The sequence below is a fragment of the Nelumbo lutea genome, chromosome 1 (genome assembly GCF_056320005.1).
Source record: "Nelumbo lutea isolate HS-2025 chromosome 1, American lotus-T2T, whole genome shotgun sequence".
Lineage (NCBI taxonomy): Eukaryota > Viridiplantae > Streptophyta > Magnoliopsida > Proteales > Nelumbonaceae > Nelumbo > Nelumbo lutea.
The window spans coordinates 117,669,235-117,695,759 of record NC_142684.1 but is presented as its reverse complement, the minus strand read 5'-3'; the positions used below and the strand labels follow the sequence as shown (position 1 = coordinate 117,695,759).

The window sequence follows — 26,525 nt, the reverse complement described above, 5'->3', positions numbered from 1 at the left end:
ATGGGAGATCATTGGATGAATGATTATTTGGTCACATATATTGAAAGAGATGTATTTAATAGCATTGATAAGGAGTTCGTCATGCAACACTTCCAAAATATGAAAACTCGTCGAGGGAAACTATGAGATGTATCTATTTGTCATAAAATGTTTAAAGTGAAAGCATTTTAATCTCATTTTTGTTTTAATTATTCAAATATTAAAACTAAGCTGATGTTATGATAATGTTTGCCCCCACTAAAGGTCCTAGATCCACCACTGATATGGTGATTGGTGAAAGAAAACCATCATAGAAGGGCCCCAAGACCACGGAGATTTAAGACATTAACTTTGAAAATGAATAAACTGCTATTCTCAAAAAAAAAAAAAGAATAAATTGCATATAAACAAAAGTCCATTGAACCAAATTACAAGAATTCTAAAAGACGAGAAAGAGGAATAGCAAAGGGCAAAAAAAAGACTATGATGAGGAGATCTATACCATAGGAGGATAACTTTCCTAGGAATCGACACATGGGGAATGAAATAACCTCAAAGTCATGCAACAAAGGCCCCAAACATCAAATTCCCCTAGGGTTTCTTCCTAATGATGGCCTAGAATGTCTAAACAGATACCTTGTAAGATGGCCCCATGTGATACAAATAGGCCTGTGTTAAGAAAATGTTTAGGGTTGTTTCATTTGCCCATTAATTTTTTATAGTTTCATTTTTGCCCTCTTCTTCTTCTTCTCTTGCTCCCCTTCAATTATGACTTATCGTGTGTGAAAATGAAGTAGGGAGATACCAAATTTTGATTAACTTTTACAAGAAACAAACCTAAGAAACTAATAATGGAAAATTTTCTAAGAATTTTTACAACGGGCGAACAGAGCAAATGAAATACTTCAATCAAATGGTGTTTGCAACAATGGAGAAAAAAGGAAGGCAAAAAGAAATATACACACAATGTTTTCAACCCGCTGTTGACCCAGTCAGTTCGACCGTTGATCCATTTGACTTGGTGACCGGATCACGGGTTGCACAATTAATGCATGCAAAACTTTCAGAGGCCATAACTTTGCACTCTAGTGTCTAATTGAGAAGACTTTTTATTTTGGGTAACTTTTCAAGATCTATGCATCCCAAGGTGACATAGGCGCCTTGCCCTGCTATTTTTTGCGGGAAAAAAAAACCCTTTTTTGGCCTCAAATTATAATTTTTAGTATTTTTTAAAAATAAAAAATTAAAATAGAATTAAAAAACATAAATTAAATATAAAATAATACATATAGCATATCTTAAGCATATTTATACAATATTTATTTCTAAAAAATATATTTACACACACACGGGTATATATATATATATATATATATATATATGTATATGCGATGATGTGGCACGATCTAAACCATTTGACCCGAACGATCGAACCGGTGACCCATGACCCTGAGCCAAAAATGAATCAACCTCCGAGATGGTTTTTAAAACATTGTATTGCATTATCCTTATGTTGAAAAGCCTATTTTTTTATGATTTAAATAGATGTATTTAATTTTTTAAGAAATTTAAAAAAATAAAAAAAAATAATGTTATATTTTGGTTTAATTTGCCCATGAAGAATAATTGTGTCATAGATCTATGAGTGATTTACCGTATCCATAGATCTATTAAAATTTCTAAAATATTCATTTTTTTATTTTTTATAATTTTTTGAATAAAAATATTTATTTTTTTCAATTTTAGTATGAAAAAAATATTTATTTTTTAAACTTTTTGTAATTCTAAAATAAATTTTCCAATTTTTAATTCATAAATGTATTGAAATTTTTTTGTAAAATATTTATTTTTTTCTAATTTTTTGTGTGATCTAACCATAATATTTACCATGTTGTAAATCTACCACATCCATAAAATTATTTTTCTATAACATTTTATTTTTTAATTTTTGTTATAATTTTTATAATAAAAAATATAATATTTGTTTGAATAAGAAATAAATAGTTGTTTAAACAATTATAGAAAATGATTCATTAAATAATTATTAAGCTTATATTTTGTAGTTATACCCTTATTAGAGAATACCCTTATGTTTTCGTATGTTGATTATGACATTTTTTATAAAAATCACTATAAGATGTAATTTTTATGTATATATAGCTCATTTAGGCCCTATATTTAATGTTATTGATGTATATTTATAATTTATTAGAGTATTTATAATGTTTTCATGCATTTCCATGCGTATTTTAATTTTTTATCCATATCCATGTATACCCAAGGCGTATCCAAGGTTCAAAGTATCGATACGTATCAGCTGATACGTATCGTGTCGATAGCTTCTGTAGGGGTGTATTGGTGTTCTGACCATTTCAGAGGGTGGAGAAGCCCTAAACTGGCCCCCTTGAACCAATTTTGAAAAAAAAAAAAACATAAAACATACTATCGATATCACCCGATATGCCCTTACCAGCATATCTGAAGGAAGGGAAAATCCATTATATGAATGGCCGAACCATGCTAGATGGTTGAGCGAAATTTCAAACATTTCTTTTACCCTTCCGGGAATCATATTCCAAATTTTAGAAAAAACTACATTTTAAATGATCGTTCTTGCACCGAACTAGACTAGATCTGAAACCAAAAGAAAGGGAGAAGTATACCTAATACAGAATCCACTAAAGATGGCACAGCTTAGGTTGAAACCGGTTCAGCAATGCAATCCTTCAATAAGAACTGCAATCCAACAGCTTGGATCTAGCAAAGGAAGTGGGCACGATTTGAATCTAATTTTTCTTACAAAAATTAGAAGTCAAAACTGATCAAAATCAGTCACAAGATGGAAAACGAACTAAGGTTTCGACGGCAAGAGCAAAAGGAGAAAACTGAGAGTAAAAGTGGTTCTGGAGCAGTTTGCCCCATCCTTCTTTTATAAGCCTTAAGGATCAACACTCCTAATCCAATTAGAAATCTTTAATCCAAATTTTTATTTGGATCTAGACTCTTTAAATGGATAAGAGGAACTCTTATCCTAATTGTTGATCCAAACCCATATTCATACCCATATTCGCCCATGTCACATGATACTTAAGCTATCATATGACCATTTAATTAATCCAATTAATCATAGGCTTTCGGTCCATTAAGCAAATGGCTCACGACCCTAATTAGTTGCTAGCTCATTTGGCTTTCTTTGTATGCTATGGGACCCCAACAATGACCTCACATAAGCCCATATGAGTTCAACTCAGTTTTTGTGAAAAAACATGGCCGAATTCACTGTCAAGCATAGTGAACCCCTGAGTCCATCAGCACGGACTCTTAATGGGCCCAAAATTTATACTAAATGGTCATTGAGTCCATCCATCCTATAAAGGCCCAAAGACAATGGACTTAAATGAGATATAGCTAATCAGATAAAACAACCCTAAATGGTTTTTTACACTTAACATCTCATCCCTTAATAATCAACACTATCTGATAAAAGAGAACTTCTCCCTTGGCTACATTGTGTAATGTTGCACTCTCTACTCGGATGAGTCCCAGGAATTAAAACATTTTGCAAACGTTTTCCTTTAAAACATTACATATATATATTGCAAAACAAATCTCAAACAAGTTTGAAATCAAATGCCGGCAGTTTTGGTTTCTATCAAAGAAAGTGTAGTCCCGACCATTCACTTTATCTGACAAATGGGTCGATCCTATCACTATGATCACCCACTCGAGTGAATTCTCAAACTGCACCAACATATTCGGGTATTGACCCTCAATAGATCTCACTGATTAGTACATCAAAGACAACCCAATCCAACACATAGTACAGTACCATAATCAAGTTTAAGGGTTATGTGTAATTTTTCAGTTTTGCCCACCAATCTCCAAAGTCTAGGGCATAACTAGAAATTGGTCCAGATTCAATGTTTCGAACAAACACACACTGCATGTGCTTTGTATCTAACCCTAACAGCTAAGACAAACCGCCCCAACCTTCTTGGCAGATACACATCAATATCAGCCTTAACAAAATAAACTTCCACAAATTTATCCAACGACTAAGAACATTTTAAACTAACATGAATCTCATAAATATCCAATTTAAGGGTAATTACATAAAAACACACCATATATAACATAAATCAATTATATATTTTAATTCATTTATAATAAATGGATATGTATATAAATCTTATTGGAGTTAAGGGAATACACTATCTAATAGTATCAGGCGTATTGATATTTTGGACCTTGCTTAGAATAAACCAACTTGTAGCTAACATGATACTTTCAAGAGCAAACAAACCAAAAGCATTCATAGTTTAGAACAACTCCTAAGTGGTAGGGGGGATCAAGATTTCCTCAGAAAACATACCTAGCATACCTCATTGACCTCACAGCACATCCCACCGTGTATTGGTAACATATCCCATATGAATAAAAACAAACAAATTGAGTGATGTTCCCGATGTGTTGTGAGTAGATCCCTGACCGGTAGGGGTGTGGGGGTGGGGGAGGTCAACTTAAATTACTAGGTAAAAAGTTGTAGAAGCCATCAACACCATTAATATTCCAGCACTCGCTAGAAATAACCACAAATTTCCATGTTAGAATTGCTATTAGATAGAGAAAATCATATAGCTCCGAAAAAAAATGTTTTAGTAAAATAGTTTTCATTCAAGCTTCTAACGGAAATGTTTCTAAATTCTGTTCTCATGTACTAGAAGCTAGCTCGTTCTTCATGTATAGCATACATGAATGAATGATGTATTCAAGAAAAGAATACATTCTCACATAAGGTTATTCATGAATTACGTAAAGCCTGGTTATTGAGAGATTAAAAGGAAATTTCCTGATTATTATGCGAGATTGAAAGGAGTTGCAATGATACACATCATATCAACTGATCAACTCTGATGTAGGCTACAATCATTCCCAAAATGCCTAGCTGTCAATAGTTTATTGGAACCTTGTAATGAGGACATCCAACAAGATGTTCCATCTCTTCTCCATGGAAAAAGGTATCAATATACACGCGCTTTGGGTGGGAATGACTCAACCTCGTCATCTAATGTTTTCATGTGGACCGGTCTGTAATCTAGACGGACCTTCTCGTTCACCCAGTATCTGCAGACATAAGTTTCCATTTATAAAAGTGAATTTGGAGGATTATTAATGAGTGCATATATTTAAAACCAACACTTCAATATAAGAAGCACCCAGAACTGAAATAAACCAGCTAAGTATAATCAGTAGTTTCACAACTATGCAGAAAATAATAATCCTCGAAAATGGACGTGTTAAGTCTTCAATGCTAAGAGAAAAACGGGTCAATAAAAGAGATGCGAAGAGAGGTAAAGGGTGTTTTACATTGAGCAAACATCTAAGGCTTCCACTGGATTGACTACACCAACAAACTACCAACAGAATGGCAATTCATAGCATACATGGAAGATTGGACCCTCCATTTGATGTATTTATTTATGAACCACCCAGCTGGTTGGTAAGGTCTCTTGCTGGTCGTAGCAGAAACTTGGGATCAAATCCCGCCTGCACCTGGGTTGAGGGGGTTATGGGTTGGGAGATGGGCTACCCCCCATTGTGTAGCCCTTCAAAAGAAATTAACAAAAAAATAATAATTAAATTACAAGAACTGCATAAAGTTATCCTAGTCATCCAACCAGTATACACACCTCAATTAAGCCTTATCCCAACTATATGGGGTCAGCTAAATAAATCCTGTACCACCCTTCCAGTCAGTTACATATCCATTATTAAATTATGGGCCCTCAAATAATTTCTCAGTACTTCCAACTCATGTCCTTTTAGCTCTCCCCCTAGCTCTTCTAGACCCCTTCAACTTGTAACAGATCACTTCTTCTCACTAGTGCCACTGGTCATGTAGATGGTCTTCTCAACATTTAATCAAACCATCTTAATCTACTTTACCTCATTTTATCACCCCCAATGGAACTACTCCTAGGTACTACAAATTCACTTCTAATCATATACTTTGTAGTTTATTCTAATCCATCTCAACAAACATTTCTGCTACACCCAATATATTGATTATTTATAAAATTTTCCTTTTAGCTTAATCTCTTCCCTTGTCATGGATTATCTAACCAAGTAACAAGAGAGATCACATCGAGATGTCACTTTATCTCCGATCCTAATTGTACCCTGATTCCCACCTTATTATTATTAAACTTATATTTGCATATATATTCTGTTTGAGTCTTACTTATTTTGAAATCTATTGTTTCTAATTTGTCAATTAATCTGATTTTACATTTAGTCCCTCTGTGGTTTCATCAACCAATACTATGTCATCAGCAAACAACATTCTCCATGGGACCTTCTCCTGAATATGTTATCAATGACTAGTGTGAATAAATAAGGTCCAAGTGCTGATTGTTAGTGAAATCAATATAATATGTTTAGCCATCCGATCAGTATAATTTTTTTATCAAGAATCCAATAAAAAACGATAAAAGGAAAGACAAGAAAAAGGGTGCTATATGTTGGGCATTCTCAAATCTTAAGCTTGCATCCACAAACTCCTCTATTTCTGACATGGGATCCTTAAAATGAATACTGTGATCATAAGCTTACAAGTCTAGATAACAAAAGGAAATGAAGGCTTACCCCAGTGTATGTTTCAGCCAGTTCTCATCGTCCCTTTTCTGCAAAACCAATATGGGAAATTCTGTTAATAAGGTCCAAAGAAAGAAAAACAAAAAGACACCTAATATTTATGGAACCAACTGACCGTAAAATCTTCACGGGCATGTGCTCCCCTACTCTCCTTCCTTGCCTCAGCAGAATGCATGGTTATACATGCATTTATCAATAGGTTTTCCAATTCTATAGTTTCTATCAAGTCCGAGTTCCTGCAGAGAAATGTCACATTTTTTTCAGGTCCAAGCAGAAGGGGAGGGTTTGTAGATAAATACCACTACCAACCAATCACATTTTGCAACCAATAAAATGGACCTTACCATATGAGGCTTCGGTCCTTTAACTTAACATCATGAAAGCTTTCCCATGCTTTGTCAATCAACCGACAACCTGAGGGACAAATTTAAAGTGAGTGGAGAAAGGGTAAAAGAGAAGAAAAAGATTAAAAGTGTCAATAAATGCATAATAATAAAGACAAAACAAGCTCATAGGTCCAAATCTTATCAATAAAACAGCAAAACATCAAGCAAAAAGAGAAGATTGGACAAGAAAAAAGCATGTCAAAAAAAAGATCAAAGAATGATGGAAGAGGTATAGGTAGGTGAATACATGGTTCAAAGTATCAATACACCTCTTTGTATCGGTACTTTAAGTGATACACATTTTTTTTGTTTTTTTTTCAAATTTCACTTAAGTATAATTTTATATATTATTTAATAAAAAGGGGTTCCCAAAAACACTTGTAAACAGGTGTATCAGGCACCCAAAGATACAATACGATACACCCAATACAGAGCATAACATATCAATACTTTGAACCTTGGGTGAATACCAAGAATTAATTATGTGTTCATTTTTTGAATGTGCAATTTGAAGTTGTAAGTTAATAGAAGGAACTGATGAAAATGTTTTAATGGATCACCTTCTTCTAATGTCTCCTGTGTGCGGAAAACAGCAGCATTGTTTTGCATCACTCGCTGCATATTCAGACGGATTTTTGATGTTGGCAATGAACCATTTGAGTGCCTCCGTTTATCCAGCCATGCAATGGTTTTCTCTCCAGCATCACTTTCCAAAGGTTTTTGTTTCTCCCCTACAAACATAGCAAGCAGATGGATGTCAATTTGGTATAGAAGTGTCATTAAATGTAGGTCAGTATATTTCTAGAAGATGAAAACTAACCTGGTTTTAGGATCTCTGCCACTCTATTTGCACAAGCTCGACCAAAAACAACAATATCAAGTAACGAATTTGCACCAAGCCGATTGGCACCATGAACTGATGCACATGCTGCCTCACCAGAAGCCATTAGCCCAGGAACAACAGCATCTGGGTCACTACCTTTTATGTGAACCACCTGAGAAGAGAAAACATAATGTCATTAGAAAATGGATATGTAGGATAAAGAAAGAACAAACCCTGGTATCACTATACATATTAGGCTCAATTCATACCTCTCCATGGTGATTTGTGGGAATTCCCCCCATATTATAGTGAACAGTAGGTAAAACAGGGATGGGCTCCTTTGTGACATCAACCCCCGCAAAAATGGCAGCAGTCTCAGAGATTCCAGGAAGCCTCTCCTTGAGTACATCTGGCGGTAAGTGATTTAAGTGAAGATAAATGTGGTCCTTCAGTGGTCCTGGAAAATATTGCCATCAAAGTAATTAGGAAAATCAAATGGATGTTTTATCAAAGTAATTAGGAAGCACATGCTAGAAGAGACAGATATTGGATGGCTTAGCAAAATGCCATCCAGTGCAAAGAAAACTGGGCCTGGCCCATGAAAGAGGCACATTATCTAACTTAGTTGAGTGGCAAGTGCAATAGGAGAGAGAGTAAAGTGCATATTAGAGAGATAGAGAGAGAGTATGAGAAAAGGGTCTTCTGCTGCTGCATAGTTTTTGTGTTTAGGGTAGAGCTGCAAACATTCTCCAAGTACCTCTGTACCCCTCTCATCTACATCTTTTCCCACATTTAATACAATGTTTCTGTTACTTGCCTTAGAAAAAAGAAAAATAGTTCTAACTTCTAGAAATGCATAAATAATCATTATTTTTATTATGACATACTTCAAGGATTCAGTACTCTGTAGAACCATAAGCAGCAAAAAATTAACAATTTCAGAAATGAAAAAACCCATAGGGCTGGCACAAACTAGCTAGTTCCATCAGACACTTCATGTAGATTCCCCTTCTATAAATCTATCAGTTACCAACTTAAGAGACCACTCCTTCGGTCCTTATATATAATAAATTCTATTTGAAATAAACAGTGATATACCAATAGCAAGATAATGTTCATTAAAATGGCTCTGTTGGCAAGGGCATACCTACACCACGACCTTCTCGTATTTCCATGGTCATAGATCTTGACACAACATCCCTTGATGCAAGATCCTTGGCTGTAGGTGCATACCGCTCCATAAATCTTTCACCTTCACTATTCCTAAGAATACCACCTTCACCACGAGATCCTACAAGTTGCATACAGATAGAAACCAAACAGAAACAATACAAAAGTCACTTCATTTCAAAACCCAAGAACAACTACAATGAATGGAGCATGACCACAAATTCAAGCAGAAACGAATTTTTCAAAGTCAAGAAAAAACAAAAACTTCAAGAACAAATACACAAATGGCAACCTTCAGTAATGAGGCATCCTGCACCATATATACCCGTTGGATGAAACTGCACAAACTCAAGATCCTGCAGCAAAGAATGTGCAACAACTTATGGTAGGAAGACAAAAATACAAGTTGATACAAAAGCTCATTTTTTTGATAAATATACAAAAGCTCTTTTTTTTTGATAAATATACAAAAGCTCTTTTTTTTATAAATGTTGGTACAAAAGCTCTTCAAGAACTGTAAACCAAGAAATGAACCTGAAGGGGTAGCCCAGCACGTGCAACCATAGCATTGCCATCACCAGTACATGTATGAGCTGAGGTTGCAGAAAAATAAGTTCTACCATAACCCTGGACAAAGCAGAAAATAGGTAAAAGGGGGGGAGGGATAGAAATTTATTACAAATAATATGAGATATTATGGGGTTTAAAAACATGGTACCCCTGTTGCTAAAATTGTTGAAGCAGCACGGAACCGATGTAATGTCCCGTCCTCCATATTTAGTGCAATTACTCCTTGGCAGGTAACTGAGAATAAGATAACAATAAGGAAAACAATTTCCATGATACAAATTCACACAAAAGTAGAACCTTCTTCATCCTTTGCATAGGTTTTATTTTCACCAGCATTCAGGGGTGAAGTGACAACTCAGAGATCTATTAACTGGTGAGATGGGATTATTTATCAGGCTGGACATGCCGGCCCCAGACTCACACAACATAATTGATGATCAGAAGAGAATTCTCTCACCATGATAACTCTTCATGTTTATGGCCCATTAACTCTGAAGTTCAGGAAAAACTTTGAACTAATTTTCCTAGTTTCTAAATTATGCCAACTAAATCTTAAATCATCATCATCTAAGCCTTATCCTAACTATAGGGGTTGGCTACACAAATCCTGCTTTGCCATTCTATCTGTTTAGGGACATGTCCTTTGTTAAATTATAAGTGCTTAACATTAAGTCCTATACATATAAAGAATGTTTCTTTCTATTCCCTTTTCCTATTATTAATGAAATAAAATAAAGACAAAATGTAAAAATTAAAAGAAAAGAAAAAAAAATTTCAGCTTTGTAAATAAGTACAGAAACAAAGGAAAATAAAGCAAAGGCCACTTTTTTAGAAAAGTTTTCTCAACAACAATAAAAATCTATAGAAAGGTTATTGGATGTCTCAAAGGCCATTTTGGATGTAGAAGTTGAATATAAAGACAACCTAGTGGAGACAAATTTCCACTGGAGAAAATTTTTTGCAAAGATTTTGTTCCACATTCCCTGATTGGAAGTGGAGATTTAGGAGTTCCCATATCAGTAATTTTCCAGAAAAAATAAAATAAAAAAGACAAAAAAATCAACTTCTTAACTTTCAAGCCAGCAAGTGATAATACAAGCAAATATTCTATATTAGTATATATTAAATAAATTACAAATGCATTGTAATTTCAGCATTCAAAAATTTATTTTGTTTAGCCTGAACAGAATGCAAAATGTTCAGACAATAAAAAATGTTGGTGCTAAGTGGCCATGTTCAAGAGTAGTAAAGCGGATAACATGGAAAAGAGTAAAATTTATAAGCAACCTCCATAGAATCCTTCACCTACAACCAATGTTGCATGGACTATCAATAATAAAAAAAAAATGTTACATTTACTGTCCTAGATGGACGAAGTGTCACACACAGGATTCCAACACTCCATAGATCTAGAGGGATACTTCCATGTTCTCTCCTATCTTATTTGACACAAATGAACAGCTAATGAACACAATAAATGTCATGTTTCCTAACAAAATGCTATTAAGTAACAAAGATAAACTTTTAGACCATTTCTCTATAGGTATATAATGTCACAATTCAAAAAATGTTTATTTTATAGTATATTCTTTCCCATATATGTGCCCACAAGTCCTTGCTTTCTTGCCAAGTCAGACTCCCAGACATGCATCAGATTCTTATTTCTTATCCATGTCCATGCAACACTGCTAGTAACACTGGTATAATGGTAATAATTCTCAGTTACTGGGGGTGTAAACACCTTGACAAATAGGTCCCCCAGTTAAGTTCAATTATAGCTCCTATAACTGCCTCTGCAGAATCTCCTACACTGATATAAGGGCAGATATTCTCAGTTACTGGGGTCTGGGGCTGTAAGTAGAGAAATGGATTCACAATTTAATATCCAATTCCAGATTAATAGGATTGGGTTTGGATCAGATAAGATCAGATAATTGGCAGCCTTATCAATTACCCTTGAATAGGAATTTTCAACTATAACTCCTACAATTGCCTTTCTAGCAATACAACCACGGAACAAGCTATCTGGCTCCACAAAAAGCAGACAGGGACAGGAATGAGTTGAACAAGTTATCATTACGGTATACCATATTTGAAACAAGGGGTACTCTTGCCATGTCACCCTTCCTTCTCGTTGGCACAGCAAGCTAGCAACAAAGGAAACTCAACACTGCAACCGGCACCACCACCATTGCCAGCACCGTCACCAGACCCACCTGCTAGTTAGAAGTCCGTTTTTCCTGAGAACGACATGAATGAAAATAGAGGTATTTCTGAACAATGGCTTCCGAAAATCCCTCCGCTTCCTCCGGATCCTGCTGTAGGTATCTTACCGCTTTCTTGTACAGAGGTTGAGATGAGACCTGACCAGGGGTATGAGAAGCAAGTTGTAGATTTCAAGAAAGCACTGTTAAAGATTAAGGAGTCACAATGGCTGACTGATCTGGAGGATGATATTGTTCTGAACACAAAAATGAAGGAAAAGGAAAACAGTATTGAATTGGCTGCTGCAAATGGGACATCCGGTGATGGTCAGAATCCTAGTATTTCATCTATTGACACAAACATGACAGAAAACAAGGTTTCAAACTCTGGTCAGCCACAGGATGTTACATAAAATGATAATGAAGTCAGAATTCCAAAGAGTTTGAAGGAGAGAGTTTGGAAACCATGGAAAGCCACACTCATTGGTAAATTACTTGGAAAACCAGTTGGTTTCCAATTCTTTCAAAAGAAAATCCACCAAGTTTGGAATCCTTCTGGAGAGTTGGATATTATCGATCTGTTTTAATGGTTTCTACATCTTTTGGTTCCCTAATAAAGAAGATTATGACAAAGCAATGTTTCAAGGACATTGGATTGTAGCGAACCAATACTTGTCCCTATGTAAATGGAGGCCAGATTTTCGTGCAGCCAGAGAAGAAATCAATAATACTGCAGTATGGGTGCGAGTTGCAGAACTGCCTATCGAGTATTTTGATCAGGAGGTTTTGGAACTAATAGGCAATAAAATTGGAAGGCTTGTAATGATTGACTCTGTAACTCAGTTGGCATCTAGGGGTAGATTTGCTAGACTGTGCGTGGAAATTGATCTCAGAAGGGCAGTGGTATGTTGTGATTTATGAACGATTGCCTTTAATTTGTTTCAGTTGTGGGGTTGTTGGACATAAAAAAAGATGAATGTCCAGAAAATCCAGAAAACAAGAAAAATGGAGATTGGAAGAATAACACAAAAGATGATAGAGAATCCCATTTGAGCAGTGATCTGAGTCCCTGGATTCAAGTTGCAAACAAAGCCAAGAGGAAAATGGTAACGGTGCAAATAATGCACCGTGTAAATCTGATGGAATCAGTGATGCTCCGGTGACAGAGAAATCTCACTGGCTAACTGAATAATCCTTGGTGATAGTCAGCAACGAAATGAGAGGAAGGAGACGAACCGTCCCACAGAAGCGAACAGCTCGAGCCGAACCGGAAAACCAGAAGTCATGAGACCGTTACAAGGCATCATTGCCTCCAATAACAGCCGCAACCCAGCCATGCCTGCTGAAAGTGTTGAAGCAATTCCCCATGCAACTACAGATTTACGTGAAAAGAAATTATTTCTTGCCAAAAATCCATTAAGTAATACTAATAGATTTATGGCTTTGTCTACAGGGGATGAACCAATGACAACTGTTAGCATGCAGGGGGAATTAAATGAAGAAAATGGAAAGAACAAAAAAAAAGCCATTAATTCAAGTGGCGCTGAACAAATGGCAGTTGAAAGTGCTTGCCAGGAAGATGATTGCATGGCTGCAGAAGAGACACTCTCAACCAGATATAAAAGCTCCACTGTTCAAGGTAACTTGAGCTATAACTCTAATAAGAGAACTGTTAGTCCCCCTAAGAATGGCCTCTTAGCAGAGACAAACGAACAATCAAAGCCAAGTCTCAATACCACCCATGATGCCATCAATAATCCAACCACAACTTGGCCGGAATCCCACCACACAGTGCCAAAAGCTCCTCAGGTTCATGATTTCATGGATTTGGGTTCCTACAGACAACAACAGGATCCAATTCCTAAACAAAGGTTTCATCTACTGGTAATGAGAGAATTAGTGACCCATTGTCGAACCACCTTCCAGGCCACCAGCAACTCCATCGGACAAACTCCAAGCACAAACCACAGAACACAGACCCAATTAGAAAATCCTTACGAACCTCTAGAAATCCTAAACGTCTGGCTAGTAGAAAATCCAATGCAAGTCGAGATCGACTCAAGGAGGAATTATACAATGATAATATGGCCCCCTCATCATACAGCCTTGATAACACTTGCAATAACAGTAGAGACCCAAGACCATTTAGGGTCGAGTGTGAGAGTACACCATTCCCTATTGATGCTGAGTCTAGTCATATTCAATATGGGAAAGACCAGGGCATCAGAGATTTTCAATCAGGGGCCAATGAACACAAGGTGTAAATCACCTACAGCAGAATATTGAAAACCCTCCCTATCCATCAATGAAATTCCTATTTTGGAATGTCCGCAGTGCGGGCAATGAGGATTTCCGCCAAGCCCTTCTGGATATTGTCAGACAACATAAGCCAGCCATTGTGGCTATTGTTGAGACCTGTATCGGTAACCGTAGGTCTTCAGAAGTAACAGTCAATCTAGGTTTCTCAGGATCCTATATTATTGACCCCGAAGGCTACTCTGGGGAGCTTTGGTTACTTTGGAAGGATGAAGACATAGTGATTCATGCCACTAGTATTTCTAACCGTTGCATCCATGCAATGATTCATCTTCACCCATCTCAACCACAATGGACCCTCTCCACCATATGCAGTCATGCAGATGCAAGACAATGATCCAAAACCTAGTTAGAGCTACAAAGTTTAAAAAATAACGTCAATAATGCTTGGATGTGGATGGGCGATTTCAATGCCATTTTGGATCCTAGCGAGAAACAGGGTGGCAGACCCCCCCAATGTTCATAAAATGGCGGCATTTCGAGACACTATCAATGTTTGTAACATCATAGACTTGGGCTTCTCCAGCCAGAAATTCACTTGGACAAATGGTCAACAAGGTATAAGAAATGCCAAAGCTCGTTTGGATCAGTGTCTAGCTAATTCAGATTGGAGAGTGGTTTACAAAAACTTCCTCTGATCACTGTCCTTTGCTCATTGATTTAACTGGTACGTTTCCTAACCACAATCCTCCTTTTTTGTATTGAGCATGTGTGGTTTACAAATGATTCTTTTAAGGAGGTGGTGAAGGAGGCTTGGCAAGTACCTTCATCGTCTTCAGCTATTTCTCTGGTTTGTAATGCTTCTAAAGCTTTGCCCTCTCTCACCAAGTCTTGGAATATGAATGTTTTTGGTAATGTTTTCAAAAGGAGAAGACACATTTTGAAAAGAATTGAGGGAACTCAACAACTTTTGGAAACAAGGCCTTCTCAGTTCCTCAATGATCTTCAAACTTCTCTCCATGAGGAATGTCTCAACATCCTCAAACAGGAGGAAATACTGTGGAGCCAAAAAGCCAGATTTAATTGGCTAAAAAATGGTGATTTGAACACCAGATTCTTTCATACTATGGCTCTTAAGAGGGGTCAGTCAAAAAAGAATTTTTATACTCATCATCTTCAGTCAACAACAAAAATCCTAACCTTGATCCTTGTTTTGGTGATGTTCCTAACAATATTGATCAATGGTTCACCCCAGTCACAGAACAAGAGATTAGAAGCATTGTTTGGAGTTCACCAAACAATAAAAGCCTGGGTCCTAATGGTATTACTGCTGAATTTATCAAAAATCATCGGGACATTGTTGGCCCATCATTTACTGATGCAATCTTTGAATGCATTGACAACTCTGAAATTCCAGACTATTTTAACCAATCCCATATTGTTTTAATTCCAAAAGTGAAACACCCTGAAACAATGAATCAGTTCCGTCCTATTGGTCTTGTAACACTATTTATAAGGTAATTGCGAAGCTTATTGTAGCTAGACTCAAACCTCTCTTGCCAAAATTCATTTTCCAAACCAGTCTAGCTTTGTCCCCGGCCAGCATTTAAAAGATAATGTGATCATTTTACATGAAGTTCTTCATTCTTTAAAAACGAAAAGCGGCAAGGAAGGTTTTGTTGGAATTAAAATTGACCATGAAAAAGTTTATGATAAGTTTGATTGGTCATTTATTAAAAAGTCTCTTGATTTCATTAAAATTCCCAAGAAATGGGTTAATTTAATCATGAGTTTTATTATCACCCCTATTTTTAACGTTTTCTTTAACAGATCAATTCTTGAACCATTTAAACCCACAAGGGGACCCCCTCTCCCCTTACATTTTCCTAATTTGTTTAGAAACTCTTTTGGGTATGCTTAATAAAGCTGTGGTGAGGTGAAGACATTTAAATTCTCTAGAACAGGCCCCGGGTTATCTCACATCTTCTATGCAGATGACTTGTTTATTTTTCTAAAGGCCTCCATCACTCAGCTCAATAGTGTGAGAAATATCTTGGATAATTTCTGTAATGCTTCAGGGGAAACAATTAACTACAGTAAATCTATCTTATTCACATCAAAAAATGTTCTCCATAGACACACACGAATGCTGGCCAGAAATATTAGGGTTAGGGCTTCCAACAACGTTGATAAATATTTTGGGCTCCCTGTTTTCAGTGGCAGGGTTACTAAACATACCTTCCATTCTGCGGTGGACCGTGTTCAAACCAAATTAGCAGGATGGAAGGCAAATACTCTTAGTCTTGTTGGTAGATTAACCTTTCTCCAATCTACTCTATCCTCAATTTCCCTCCATGCCATGCAAATTTTTTGTTTACCCTCTAGCACCTGCCAAGATGTAGACAAACCTAGAAGAAATTTTCTGTGGGGAAGTTCTCTTGTTCACAGGAAACTGCACTTCATCAAATGAGAGAAGATTCTTACTCCTAAGCATGCTGGAGGGCTTGGAATTAGAGACCTTCACTTCTTAAATCTAGCTCTTCTCACTAAATTAGTGTGGCCCCTCTATTGTAACCAAGATAGTTTGTGGTCCAAAGTCCTAATTAGTAAATACAGTAGGGGAACTGATGTTTTGGACCCATCCGTAAATTTCTTAGGGAGGGACTCATACGTGTCATTGGAAATGGAGAAGACACTAAATTTTGGGATGACCCATGGGTTACTAGGACTACCTGTAAGCAGAATCAGTTGCATGGGCCTCTCCCAAATGTTGATTTGAGGAATGAAAAAGACTATATAACTGCTTCTAGTGATTGGGACATCAACTTGATATCTTCTCTCTAGCCGAGCGATATGGTTGAAAAAATCATGTCAATCCCTTTAAATTTAGGGTAGCAAAAAAAGGGCCATTGGATATGGCCTGACAAGAAAATGATCTCACTAAATCTCAAGCTTTTAATCTGATTTGGAAAGCTCCATGTCAACCAAGGGTGAAAATATTTTTGTGGCTACTCTACCATAGAAAACTCCCCACTCACGATGCTCTAATAAAGAGAAATATTCAGGTTCCTAGTGAATGCTCCCTATGCAATGAGAGCATGGAATCAATTGAACATGTGTTTATGGAATGTAGGTTCTGTAAGGAAGTTTGGAACTTATATGATAATCATCCCACACCCACTAGGGAATTAAACTTTAAATGTTGGGTTGAAACTTGAAAGTAATCTAGAAACTAGTAATACTCTCAGGGTGACTTATTTTAGCTATTTAAATTGGCTGATTTGGAGGGCCCGAAATAAAAAAAGTCTTCAACAATATCAGTTACACTCCCGCTTATATTACAAATCTTGCAAAAAACTATGTTGGCAGCTTCCTGTGTGCACAGTATACTAATGCTCCTGTCAAGAATGAACCTATTTGCAGAGTCTGGAGAGACATCAAATGGGAAGCTCCGGATGATCAATGGATCAAAATCAATACAAATGGAGTTGTCAAGGGCCAGAATGGTGGTGTTGCGGCTGGGGGTCTTCTCCGAGATCAACTTGGACAATGGAAAGGAGGCTTCACCACTTACATTGGAAATTCCTCTATTGACTTGGCAAAATTGTGGGCTTGTCTTGGCATGGAACTCAGGCTACCGCAAAATCATTTTGGAATCAGATTCGCGTTCCACCATTCAAATTCTTAAGGGTGGTAGGGATGACCACTGGCGTCTTTCTACAATAAGCGAGGAGATCAAAGCTCTTTTGAATAGAGATTGGAAAGTTCGTATTAATCACTGCTATAGGGAGGCCAACAGATGTGCTGACTTTATGGCTAATTTAGCTTGGAGCACTAAGATTCAGTATAGGGAATTCCTTATTACCTCCTAGAGAGCTTGAGTTTCTTCTGTTTGCTCCTCGTTTAATTTTGGTTTGAGTTTTCTGTTTCTGTGTTTTTTTTGTTTTTTTTTTTCTCTCTCAGATGAATCAAAAAACAAACAAGGGATTCTTTAAAGATAAACCGTTACAGTTACTGTGATATTCTGTATAGGACCAGTGTATAACTTTTGAGGTGTCATGTCATAATCATTAAAATAATGGAAATGCAATCTATGGGAAACAAAACACACACACACACATACACACAAAAAAAAAAAACATTGTTAAGGAGGTTTCTTATAGATAAGATAAACTCTACGTAGGCATGACATTAATTGCCTATGGTCAAACTGAATACAGTAGGAGCATTGCACACTTGCAGTAACTTACCACTACTGTCCATGATAAGATCCAATGCAAAGTACTCCACAAAGAACTGTGTATTATGTTTCATAGCCTGACCATATAAAGTGTGCAGCAAAGCATGGCCTGTTCTATCAGCAGCACATGCACAACGATAGGCCTGTCCACCTATAATAGCAACATTAAAGAAGATAAACAGAAAACTTCAAAGATGATTCAGGTAAATGGAAACACCACCTTGAACTCGCATTTTCATACCTTTTCCAAAGTCCAGGCTTTGACCACCAAATGCACGCTGATAAATTTTCCCATCTTCAGTTCGAGAAAATGGCAATCCATAATTTTCAAGCTCTATGACCACTTTTGGTGCCTCCCTGCACATATACTGAATAGCATCCTGATCACCTATACAAACCCAATAGACGTGCACCTTAAGTACAAATACTTAAACAGAAAAAGGGCGCGGGGGACAAAACTAAACAAGGCATCAGAGAAGTTTCTCTATCAGTTCAAAGAATTCTTGAAGAATCTTGCATTTGTTAAGATATCCATGATACCCATCAGTTTTTTTTTTCTTTTCTTTTTTTTTTTTCTGCAAGGCTGGGATGATCATATAAAGAGAACAGAATTTCTACTCAAAATAATTTATGCAAGACTAAAGCTTTATATAGGGGGCACTGTTAAGTCCTTAATTTTGCTGGACTAGGAGCAGGTTATTAAGCTATTCCCAATCACAGCTTAGAGAGAGAGAAGGCTTTCTTTCTAACTTGATATTTTAAGCCCAGTGCCCCAGTTAGTCCTATGGGTGGGCTGAAACAATTTAGGAAAAAAAGGGGTCTACAGTACCAGTTTAGTGAGCAGAAAACCCTAAGTTAATTGGGCCTTATTTATAATGCAATAAACATTAATGGGCCTGCAGTAGAGCCCATTTAATGGTGCAGTAGGCCCTAAAAGAATTAAATTTATATTAATTAATAATCTTGTGAGGTGTCCAACCTATTTATAAAGGGGATGCCACTTGTCTTATTCTAACAAGAGGGCTATTTTCCCTCCTTTAGCCACTTGAAGTGGGGGGGACACATGTTACCTTAGGGGAGAGAGTTATTTTCCCTCCTCTAACCACTTTAAGTGGGGTGAAACGTCACCCTAGGAAGAGGGAATCATTTTCCCTCCTCTAACCACTTTAAGTGGAGGGACAAATGTCATAGTAGGAAGGGAGAGTTTTCTTTTCCCTCCTTAACCCATTTTAAGTGGAGTGACACTTGGTGCCCTAAGAAGAGAGGGGTGGGGAGTTACTTAACCACCTCCCTCCTCTATAAACCCCTCTACTACAAGGAGAGGGGGCTAATGCCATTTTGTTGGCCAATGCTATTCTATTGATAGAATTTCCAGCAATAAGAGACAAACAAGAGGAGAAAAAAGAGAAGATAGTGGTGTGAAGAAATAGAAGGAGAAGGAAGAAGGTAGGGATTGAAGTGTTCCTCCGCCACCTCTTCACTATGATATTCATGCAACTTCCTCTATGAGAACTATGTCTCTCCTTATACTTATTTCACACTTTCTTTCTTTAGTGTTATCTTTATTTTTCTTTTTCTCTCCTTGTCTCACATTTAATCATATGCGTGGGAAACAACCATTTATAGCCTTGTTGATGAAACTTGGTCGATTATGGTTTCTAACACCATATCCACCTATAAAATCATTACTTTATGTAAGGGAGACAACCATCTACAGCATTGTTCATGAAACTTGGCTGATTATGGTTCCTCACACCACATTAACCTATGTGTGAGGGGGGAAAACCATCTACAACCTAGTTTAAAAAAAAAAAAAAAAAACTTGGTTGATTATGGTTCCTGACACCATGATAATGCACATAACCACTATTTAAAGGCCATTTACAGCCTTATTCATTAAATACAACTATTTATAATCCCTATTTACTAGTTATGCATAAAAAGTTTATTTATTTATATTTGCAAGTTTTCTTTTAAACAAAAAGTTTATCTATTTATATTTAGTCTATTCATTCGTACTTCTAAATCAGAATCAAGAGGTTTTCTCTGCCCCTGGCAAAGATGTAATTAAGGGAACATCTACGTGATTTCCTAAATGGGACTTACCCAAATATCAAAAAACCTAGTTATTAGTCTAATTCGGTGAATTATGTTATGTGAGAAATTATGCTAAAAAAATTTCCACTAACAATGCCAAATGAACATCTAATTTTTAAAGTAAATAATTTTGAGTTGAAACATTTTGTATACCTAACCAATCACTTCCTTTGACTGTGTCATACATGTGCCACCTCCAATCATCTTCTGTCATATTTCCTAATGCAGCATTTATTCCACCCTGCATGAGATCCCCACAATAAAGTTAGCAATACACCCAAGTAATAGCTACAAAATTAACTTAAAGTCAATATTTTAATCAGCTCTGCTTAAAAGTATTTGAGTAGGGTCATAAGTAATAGAACACCATCATGAACCCCTCAAAGGAGAATGTGTAACACTGAACAGAACTTTGATGGACATTTGTTAGGAAACTTTGGCTCACTGAACACAGAGAAATTTTTTACAAAAGCAAAGGAGGACTAGAGGAGCACCTATCTATGTTCTTCAGGAGTGTTGCATGAGCACTGCTTCAAGCCTCCAACAAAGCTGAAGCACTTGCTCTCCTACATGACCTTAAAATCTCCAGATACCTGAATTTCAGTTCTCTAGTGGTGAAAAGTAATTCTTGAAGAGCAATGGGAATCATCTAGCCACTTGTTTCCTGCACCGTGCTTTCTCTAGCAAGATCTGGTACCACTATCAAAGAACAATTCAGATTTGTAGCTTCCTCCCTCAATCAGTTGATGCTCTTCTTAGTTCCAGGTATGAATAAAAAGGGCAGGACAGTTTGGTCAGTGGTTCCCTTGGCTATAATTTAGGCAATCTAGTTAAAAAGGAATAGCAAAAGTTTTAAGATGAAGAAAATTCCCATTGAGGTGGTTGCCAACTCATCCTTTTACTTCATTAAAGATTGGCTCTTCATCTGTAGAGAGTTTTGTGGAGAGTTCAATCATACCTTTTTGTCTATAGATTTTTTTTTCGGCATTCCGTTGTAGCCCTATGGATTTGATGTCTTTGTACAAAATGCGGATAATATTTTTTTTATATCTAATTCATTATACTTTACCTTTAAAAAAAAAGTAATTCTGGAAATATCCTGTTAGAGTAAACCAGTTTAAATGCAACAAAAAAAATGGAGGATTTGGAATAAATTTAAGTTAGCTTGGGATGAGGAACCAGGATGAAAGATCAGATACACATAAATAGACTATGCAATAGCCATGGTTTTAAGTTTCAACTGAGACCAAATTATTTTCATTGAAATCTTTCCATGTCCATGGAAATCAAGATGAAAACTTCTTCAAAATCTTGGTAAAAAATAACTTCCAATGAAACTTTATTCCGTTTTGATTGGTTTCAATAGAATGCTACATTCAAAGCATAAGGGACGTGGAATTTCAATGTGGAATAAAAATATTTAAATTGAAACTCGAAATAACATTTTAATTCAAGAATCTCGTGCATACACCATAAAATGTGTTACCATATCTTTCCTTTTTTTTATCAATAAAACTTCAAATTTTAGCTATACCAAGATCATATCTTTCCTATTTCAATAGTTATTTTGGACATGACCTGGGTCTAAGTGTTTAGTTTCCCAAAGTTTGTCACAATTTTTTATATTTTTGTAAGGTTCCTAATAGTCTTCATAATTGGCAATGCTTAAACAAGTATACATAAGTTTCCACAGATTATTTCACTTCCAATAAGGACCTAAGTTTAGCCTGGTATTCGTTTTGAGGCTTGAACAGGAATGGACAGTTAAAACAGGTTGACCAATGATCTAGTCCTAAAACACTTATCAAAAAAAAATGATCTAGTCCTAAAACATTGAATTGGCCAAAGCTTTCAAAGTAAACCATAATGGTGGGAGTAAATACAATATAATATTTATTGTTTTCAGTTTTTTTTGCACAAAATAAAATTAAAATGAGTTAATACTTCCACTATTCTTCTAATTTTTTCCATATTTTTTCTTTTGATCCACCAGACGGTACCCTTTGCAGAATAACATACACCTTGGGATTCAGAAATCAGAACATTAGTTTAGGCTAAAATCAAAGTTTAGAAGCTAGATGGTAGCAACTCTAAATTGAGATAAAATAAGAAATCATACGAAACGAAAAAGAAAGAAGAAGAATAGTTGTTACTTTAAAGCAACACCAATAAACTAATGGGGAAAGACTATAATAAAAGAAAGAGAATTGCCACATTTAGAGAGAGGAATCCAAACTTAACTTCCATAATCAACAATTAACTAAAATATAACTTTATTCCTCTAATTCAGTTTCAAAATTTCTAATGCATTAATTGCTGTATTTTTTGTTTATATGTATGCATTAACTGCTGTATTCCACAAGCTAGAAATCACCAATCAATTCGATTGGAATGTGGCTCAGCAAAAAGTGGGCCAAAAACATGGTGCTCATTGGGCCAAACAGGAAAGTCATAGGTCTTCGCTTTGCTGAGCACTTTCAAATCCAACCCCCAGATTGACCACGCTCAAAACATGCATAATTACTACACCTCTTCAAGTGAAGGATGATTCTTATACTCTCATTCCACAGGTTCTAAAATAGGGAGGAAGGGCCACGTAGTCGAAAGACTATACTATGCCCTTTGCTTGCTTTTCTCCTAAAATTATATCCTACACTATGACCAGGTGATTAGCTCTGTAGTCGCAGTTTGGAAAGAGTACAAATACACAGTGCAAATACAAGGTTTAGAAATACCATATACAAGGTTTTGCATGAACGTATTTGTATTTGTACTCTTTCCAAACAGAGACGTAAGGATAGTGAAAACGTGTTATTTAATTAGTCATAAAAGGTTGTATAACCCTAGGTCCTGAAGAATCATTCACTTCTTTCAATAACCTGAGCAAAAACACCAGGAGGGATAAAAGGAATGAAAGAGTTCTGCAGCAGTACAATTTGACTTGTAAGTCCAATTAATAGCCATATTTTTGACAGATGTATCATGTATGAATATTATCGGTGCAAACGTCCATGGTATCTTGTAGTTGTCAATTTCAGTAAATGGCCCATTAAAGAAATATGAAAACATTTTGGACATGACCCACACGAACAGCTCCACCAATATGGCTCTGCTCTAGGTTGATTTTGATATCCAAAACGAAGGCTCTTCGTGAACACTTACCATTTCTGCATAGAGCCAGAAGTACAGGTTCTCGCCATTGAAAATGATAAACCAGCAGTTCAGTGGTCCAGATCAATAATGACACCTAAATACCATGCATAGAAGAAGGGCAACTGAAAACGAATTTCCGGGACAAGCTCTCGCACCTGTGCTGCAACAGTATGTGAACGAGTCGGGAAAAGCTTGGTAATACAAGCTGTATTGAATCCATGCTCCGAGAGTCCAATGGCCGCTCTGAGCCCAGCACCACCAGCTCCCACAACAACAGCATCATATGTGTGATCGACGATAGTATAAGAGGATCGTCCCCCAGTCTGCCACAATTAAAAAAATCGAACATATCATCAAATGCGTCTCAAAAGTCAAAGTAAATACGAACAAAGAAAAAAAATATCAACAAAAAAAAGAAAAAAGGGAATATTTTCACCGTAACATCTAACAAAAATCGAAGTAAAATGTATCATAATACAAACACAAGATACAAACCAGATCGAACGAAAAAAAACAAAACAACCAGATGGTTGAATAAAACTAAAAGAAGAGTAAAAGAAAACAACCGATCGACAGATAAAAATGGAAGAATAGTAAAGAATGAAAAAAAAAAGAGCATATTGGAGAAAAGCAAGTGGTCAGCACGAATTCAACGAAATTTTGAAGTTTAGATTATTAAAATGAGTTTCAATTAATTAGAGAATCGTGATGAACAGAAGAAAAGATTCATGTGAACGTACTGATTCAGTGGAGAGGAATCTTGTGGTGAGGCGTTTAAGAGGTTCGCTTGAGATAGATCTCTTCGAAGAGGAAGAAGAAGGAGAAAGACCGAGGCCACGAGAAACGCAGCGCCACATCGCTCCGTATTACTGTCTCGACTTCTCTGTTCACTCTGTCGCTCTCCTTTGGAGATCGCACGGGCTGCGAAATGGCAAGACGAGGACAGAGGGAGAGACAAGACAGGAGGCATACGAGGAACTTGCAAATACCCCAGATTCTGTGGGAAATTGCTAATATGCTACTTGATTGTTTGAGTACAATATTAGTGTGCAATGACGATATTACCCTTCTAATTTTTTGTTTTACCTGACTAAAAATCACCTATGTTCTAAGGCACTAGAAGGGGTTTCTAGGCAACGAAATGCAGTAAGTGGCCGGAAAGAATGAGAATAAAATTATAGTAAAATTAGCGGAATCACCTCTAAATAATAAAAAGATATAAGAGTATAAGTAATATAATACAATTGTTTTATATAATAGTTAATAATTATTTATATTTTATATATTATTTTTAATATTTTTTTTATAATATAAAAATAATAAATAAATAATTTTAGATATAGTTGTTTATCAAATTTGGGGATGACAATTTTCTCCATTTCCTCGATCCCCCGTGGGGATTTGCCCCAAATGAGATAGGGATGGATGGATATGGGAAAATTTTCATCCCCGTAAACGGGGAGAGCACTCCTTGCCCCACACGGACCTTGATCCTCACTAATATATATGTGTATATACGAATATGTTTATATATGTACATATGTATACATACGTCTATATGTTAATATTTTTAAAAATATGGTTGAATATGTTTAAATCTTTTTTAATAGGATTGTATATTTTAATTATTTTATTTTTTTATTTTTAAATAAAATAAAAACATAATGGTTGACATTATAAAGAATTATGAAGAGTGGAGATCTCTATGGAGATAGGGATGGGAATAACTTTGTCCTCATTAGTAGGGAAGGGGAGAGGCTCCTCGTCCCTACCCCGCCCTGTTGCCATTCCTAATCAAATTAATGAAACTGACCAACCCAATTTCCAATATTCCCAATCAGCTTTGGTTCAACAATTTCTCAACCCGACTGGGTTGGATCAATTTCGCTTTGGTCATTTGTAAACTGACTAAAATCGAACAACCCGACATAGATATATATTAATATATTATATTTTAAAAATACTTTTTTAATACGGGAAAGTGGAAATTTAATTTTTGAATTTATTTGTAATAATGCCATTGTATTTTTTAATTTAAACTTAATTTTAAATTTAATTTTTTAAGTTTAAATCTTTTAAACCAACCAACCAAACCGAAAATTAACCCAAACCAATATAACATAAGTGACCAACTCCCCAACCTAACTAGGTCGATTTGGTTGACCAAACAACGTACAATTGAACTGAACAAACCTATGAACAATAGTTTAATCTCCAATAATTATTACATATTTATAGCAAAATACACAATAAATTAAAATTAAAAAGATAAACAATAGTAGTTTAAACTCAAATAATTATTGAAAATTTTCTATTAAATAACAAAACAAAAAGTAGATTTATACATAATTATTGAAAATATATTTATCACAAAAACAATAAATAATTATTGAAATACAATAAATAATAATTTTTGTATATATAGATTAAGTTTTTAAAACCATTATTAATAAACAATAATTTTTTTCAAAGTTATTTTCTAGAATTATTAATTGGTATAAATGAAATTAATTATTTACAATATTACTTATTTATTGAAATAATATCATTATTTAAATTTTAAAATATAAATTACTTGTTGAATTTAATAATCCATAAAATTTAGTACTATTCATACAAAATTTTGTTATTTTAACTATTTAAAATCTAGTTGAGTTAAATATTTTGTTATTCAAAATATTTAGTGATTTAACTAAATGTTTAAAATTTTAATCTATTTATTATAATGGAAAGTTATTCAATAACTATTTAAAGTATATTATTAATTGATTTAAAATATTAATCTTAATATTTTGTTATTTAAGATATTTAGTTATTGAAATATTTAAATAATATTTAATAATTTTAGGATATTAGACTATTTAGGTTATTGGAAAGTGTGGGAGAAAGAGAGAGACAGAGAGAAAGAGAGATTTTAGGAAGATTTTTTGGGGGGAGAGTAAAGTTTCTAATTGGTAGCTTCAAAAATGACATGGATTAAAAAATTAAAAAAT

The 26,525-nt window shown here is 35.5% G+C and overlaps 1 protein-coding gene across 3 annotated transcripts; it reads right to left on the bottom strand.

Annotated features, from left to right (window-relative positions):
* Nucleotides 1-4,632: 4,632 nt before the first annotated feature.
* On the bottom strand, nt 4,633-24,543 carry LOC148877029 (succinate dehydrogenase [ubiquinone] flavoprotein subunit, mitochondrial). Of its 3 annotated transcripts, XM_088980512.1 has the most exons (17): nt 24,273-24,517; nt 23,542-23,855; nt 20,874-21,078; nt 20,533-20,620; nt 18,524-18,670; nt 18,293-18,433; nt 9,731-9,816; nt 9,547-9,639; nt 9,305-9,368; nt 8,990-9,133; nt 8,112-8,299; nt 7,840-8,014; nt 7,580-7,750; nt 6,978-7,047; nt 6,749-6,869; nt 6,625-6,662; nt 4,633-5,103 (listed from the first exon to the last, which is right to left on the bottom strand). In XM_088980512.1, exons 4-17 carry the CDS (start codon nt 20,591-20,593, stop codon nt 5,001-5,003), a joined length of 1,602 nt encoding a protein of 533 aa, XP_088836638.1. In that variant the 5' UTR covers nt 20,594-20,620; nt 20,874-21,078; nt 23,542-23,855; nt 24,273-24,517; the 3' UTR covers nt 4,633-5,000. The 3 variants fall into 3 exon arrangements, with proteins under 3 accessions (XP_088836638.1, XP_088836631.1, XP_088836649.1); XM_088980505.1 differs by lacking the exon at nt 20,874-21,078 and having other exon boundaries at nt 23,688-23,855; nt 24,273-24,543; XM_088980523.1 differs by lacking the exon at nt 24,273-24,517 and having other exon boundaries at nt 20,874-21,130; nt 23,542-23,810.
* Nucleotides 24,544-26,525: the final 1,982 nt, after the last annotated feature.

What these genes read in the sequence shown, in the direction of transcription:
- LOC148877029 (XM_088980505.1), bottom strand. Translation starts at nt 24,389, where the DNA reads ATGTGGCGCTGCGTTTCTCGTGGCCTCGGTCTTTCTCCTTCTTCTTCC. An exon ending in AAGCCTGGACTTTGGAAAAG is followed by an intron (nt 18,434 to 18,523) that starts GTATGAAAATGC and finishes TTGCTATTATAG; the next exon opens with GTGGACAGGCCTATCGTTGT. An exon ending in AGGATGCCTCATTACTGAAG is followed by an intron (nt 9,134 to 9,304) that starts GTTGCCATTTGT and finishes TGCAACTTGTAG; the next exon opens with GATCTCGTGGTGAAGGTGGT.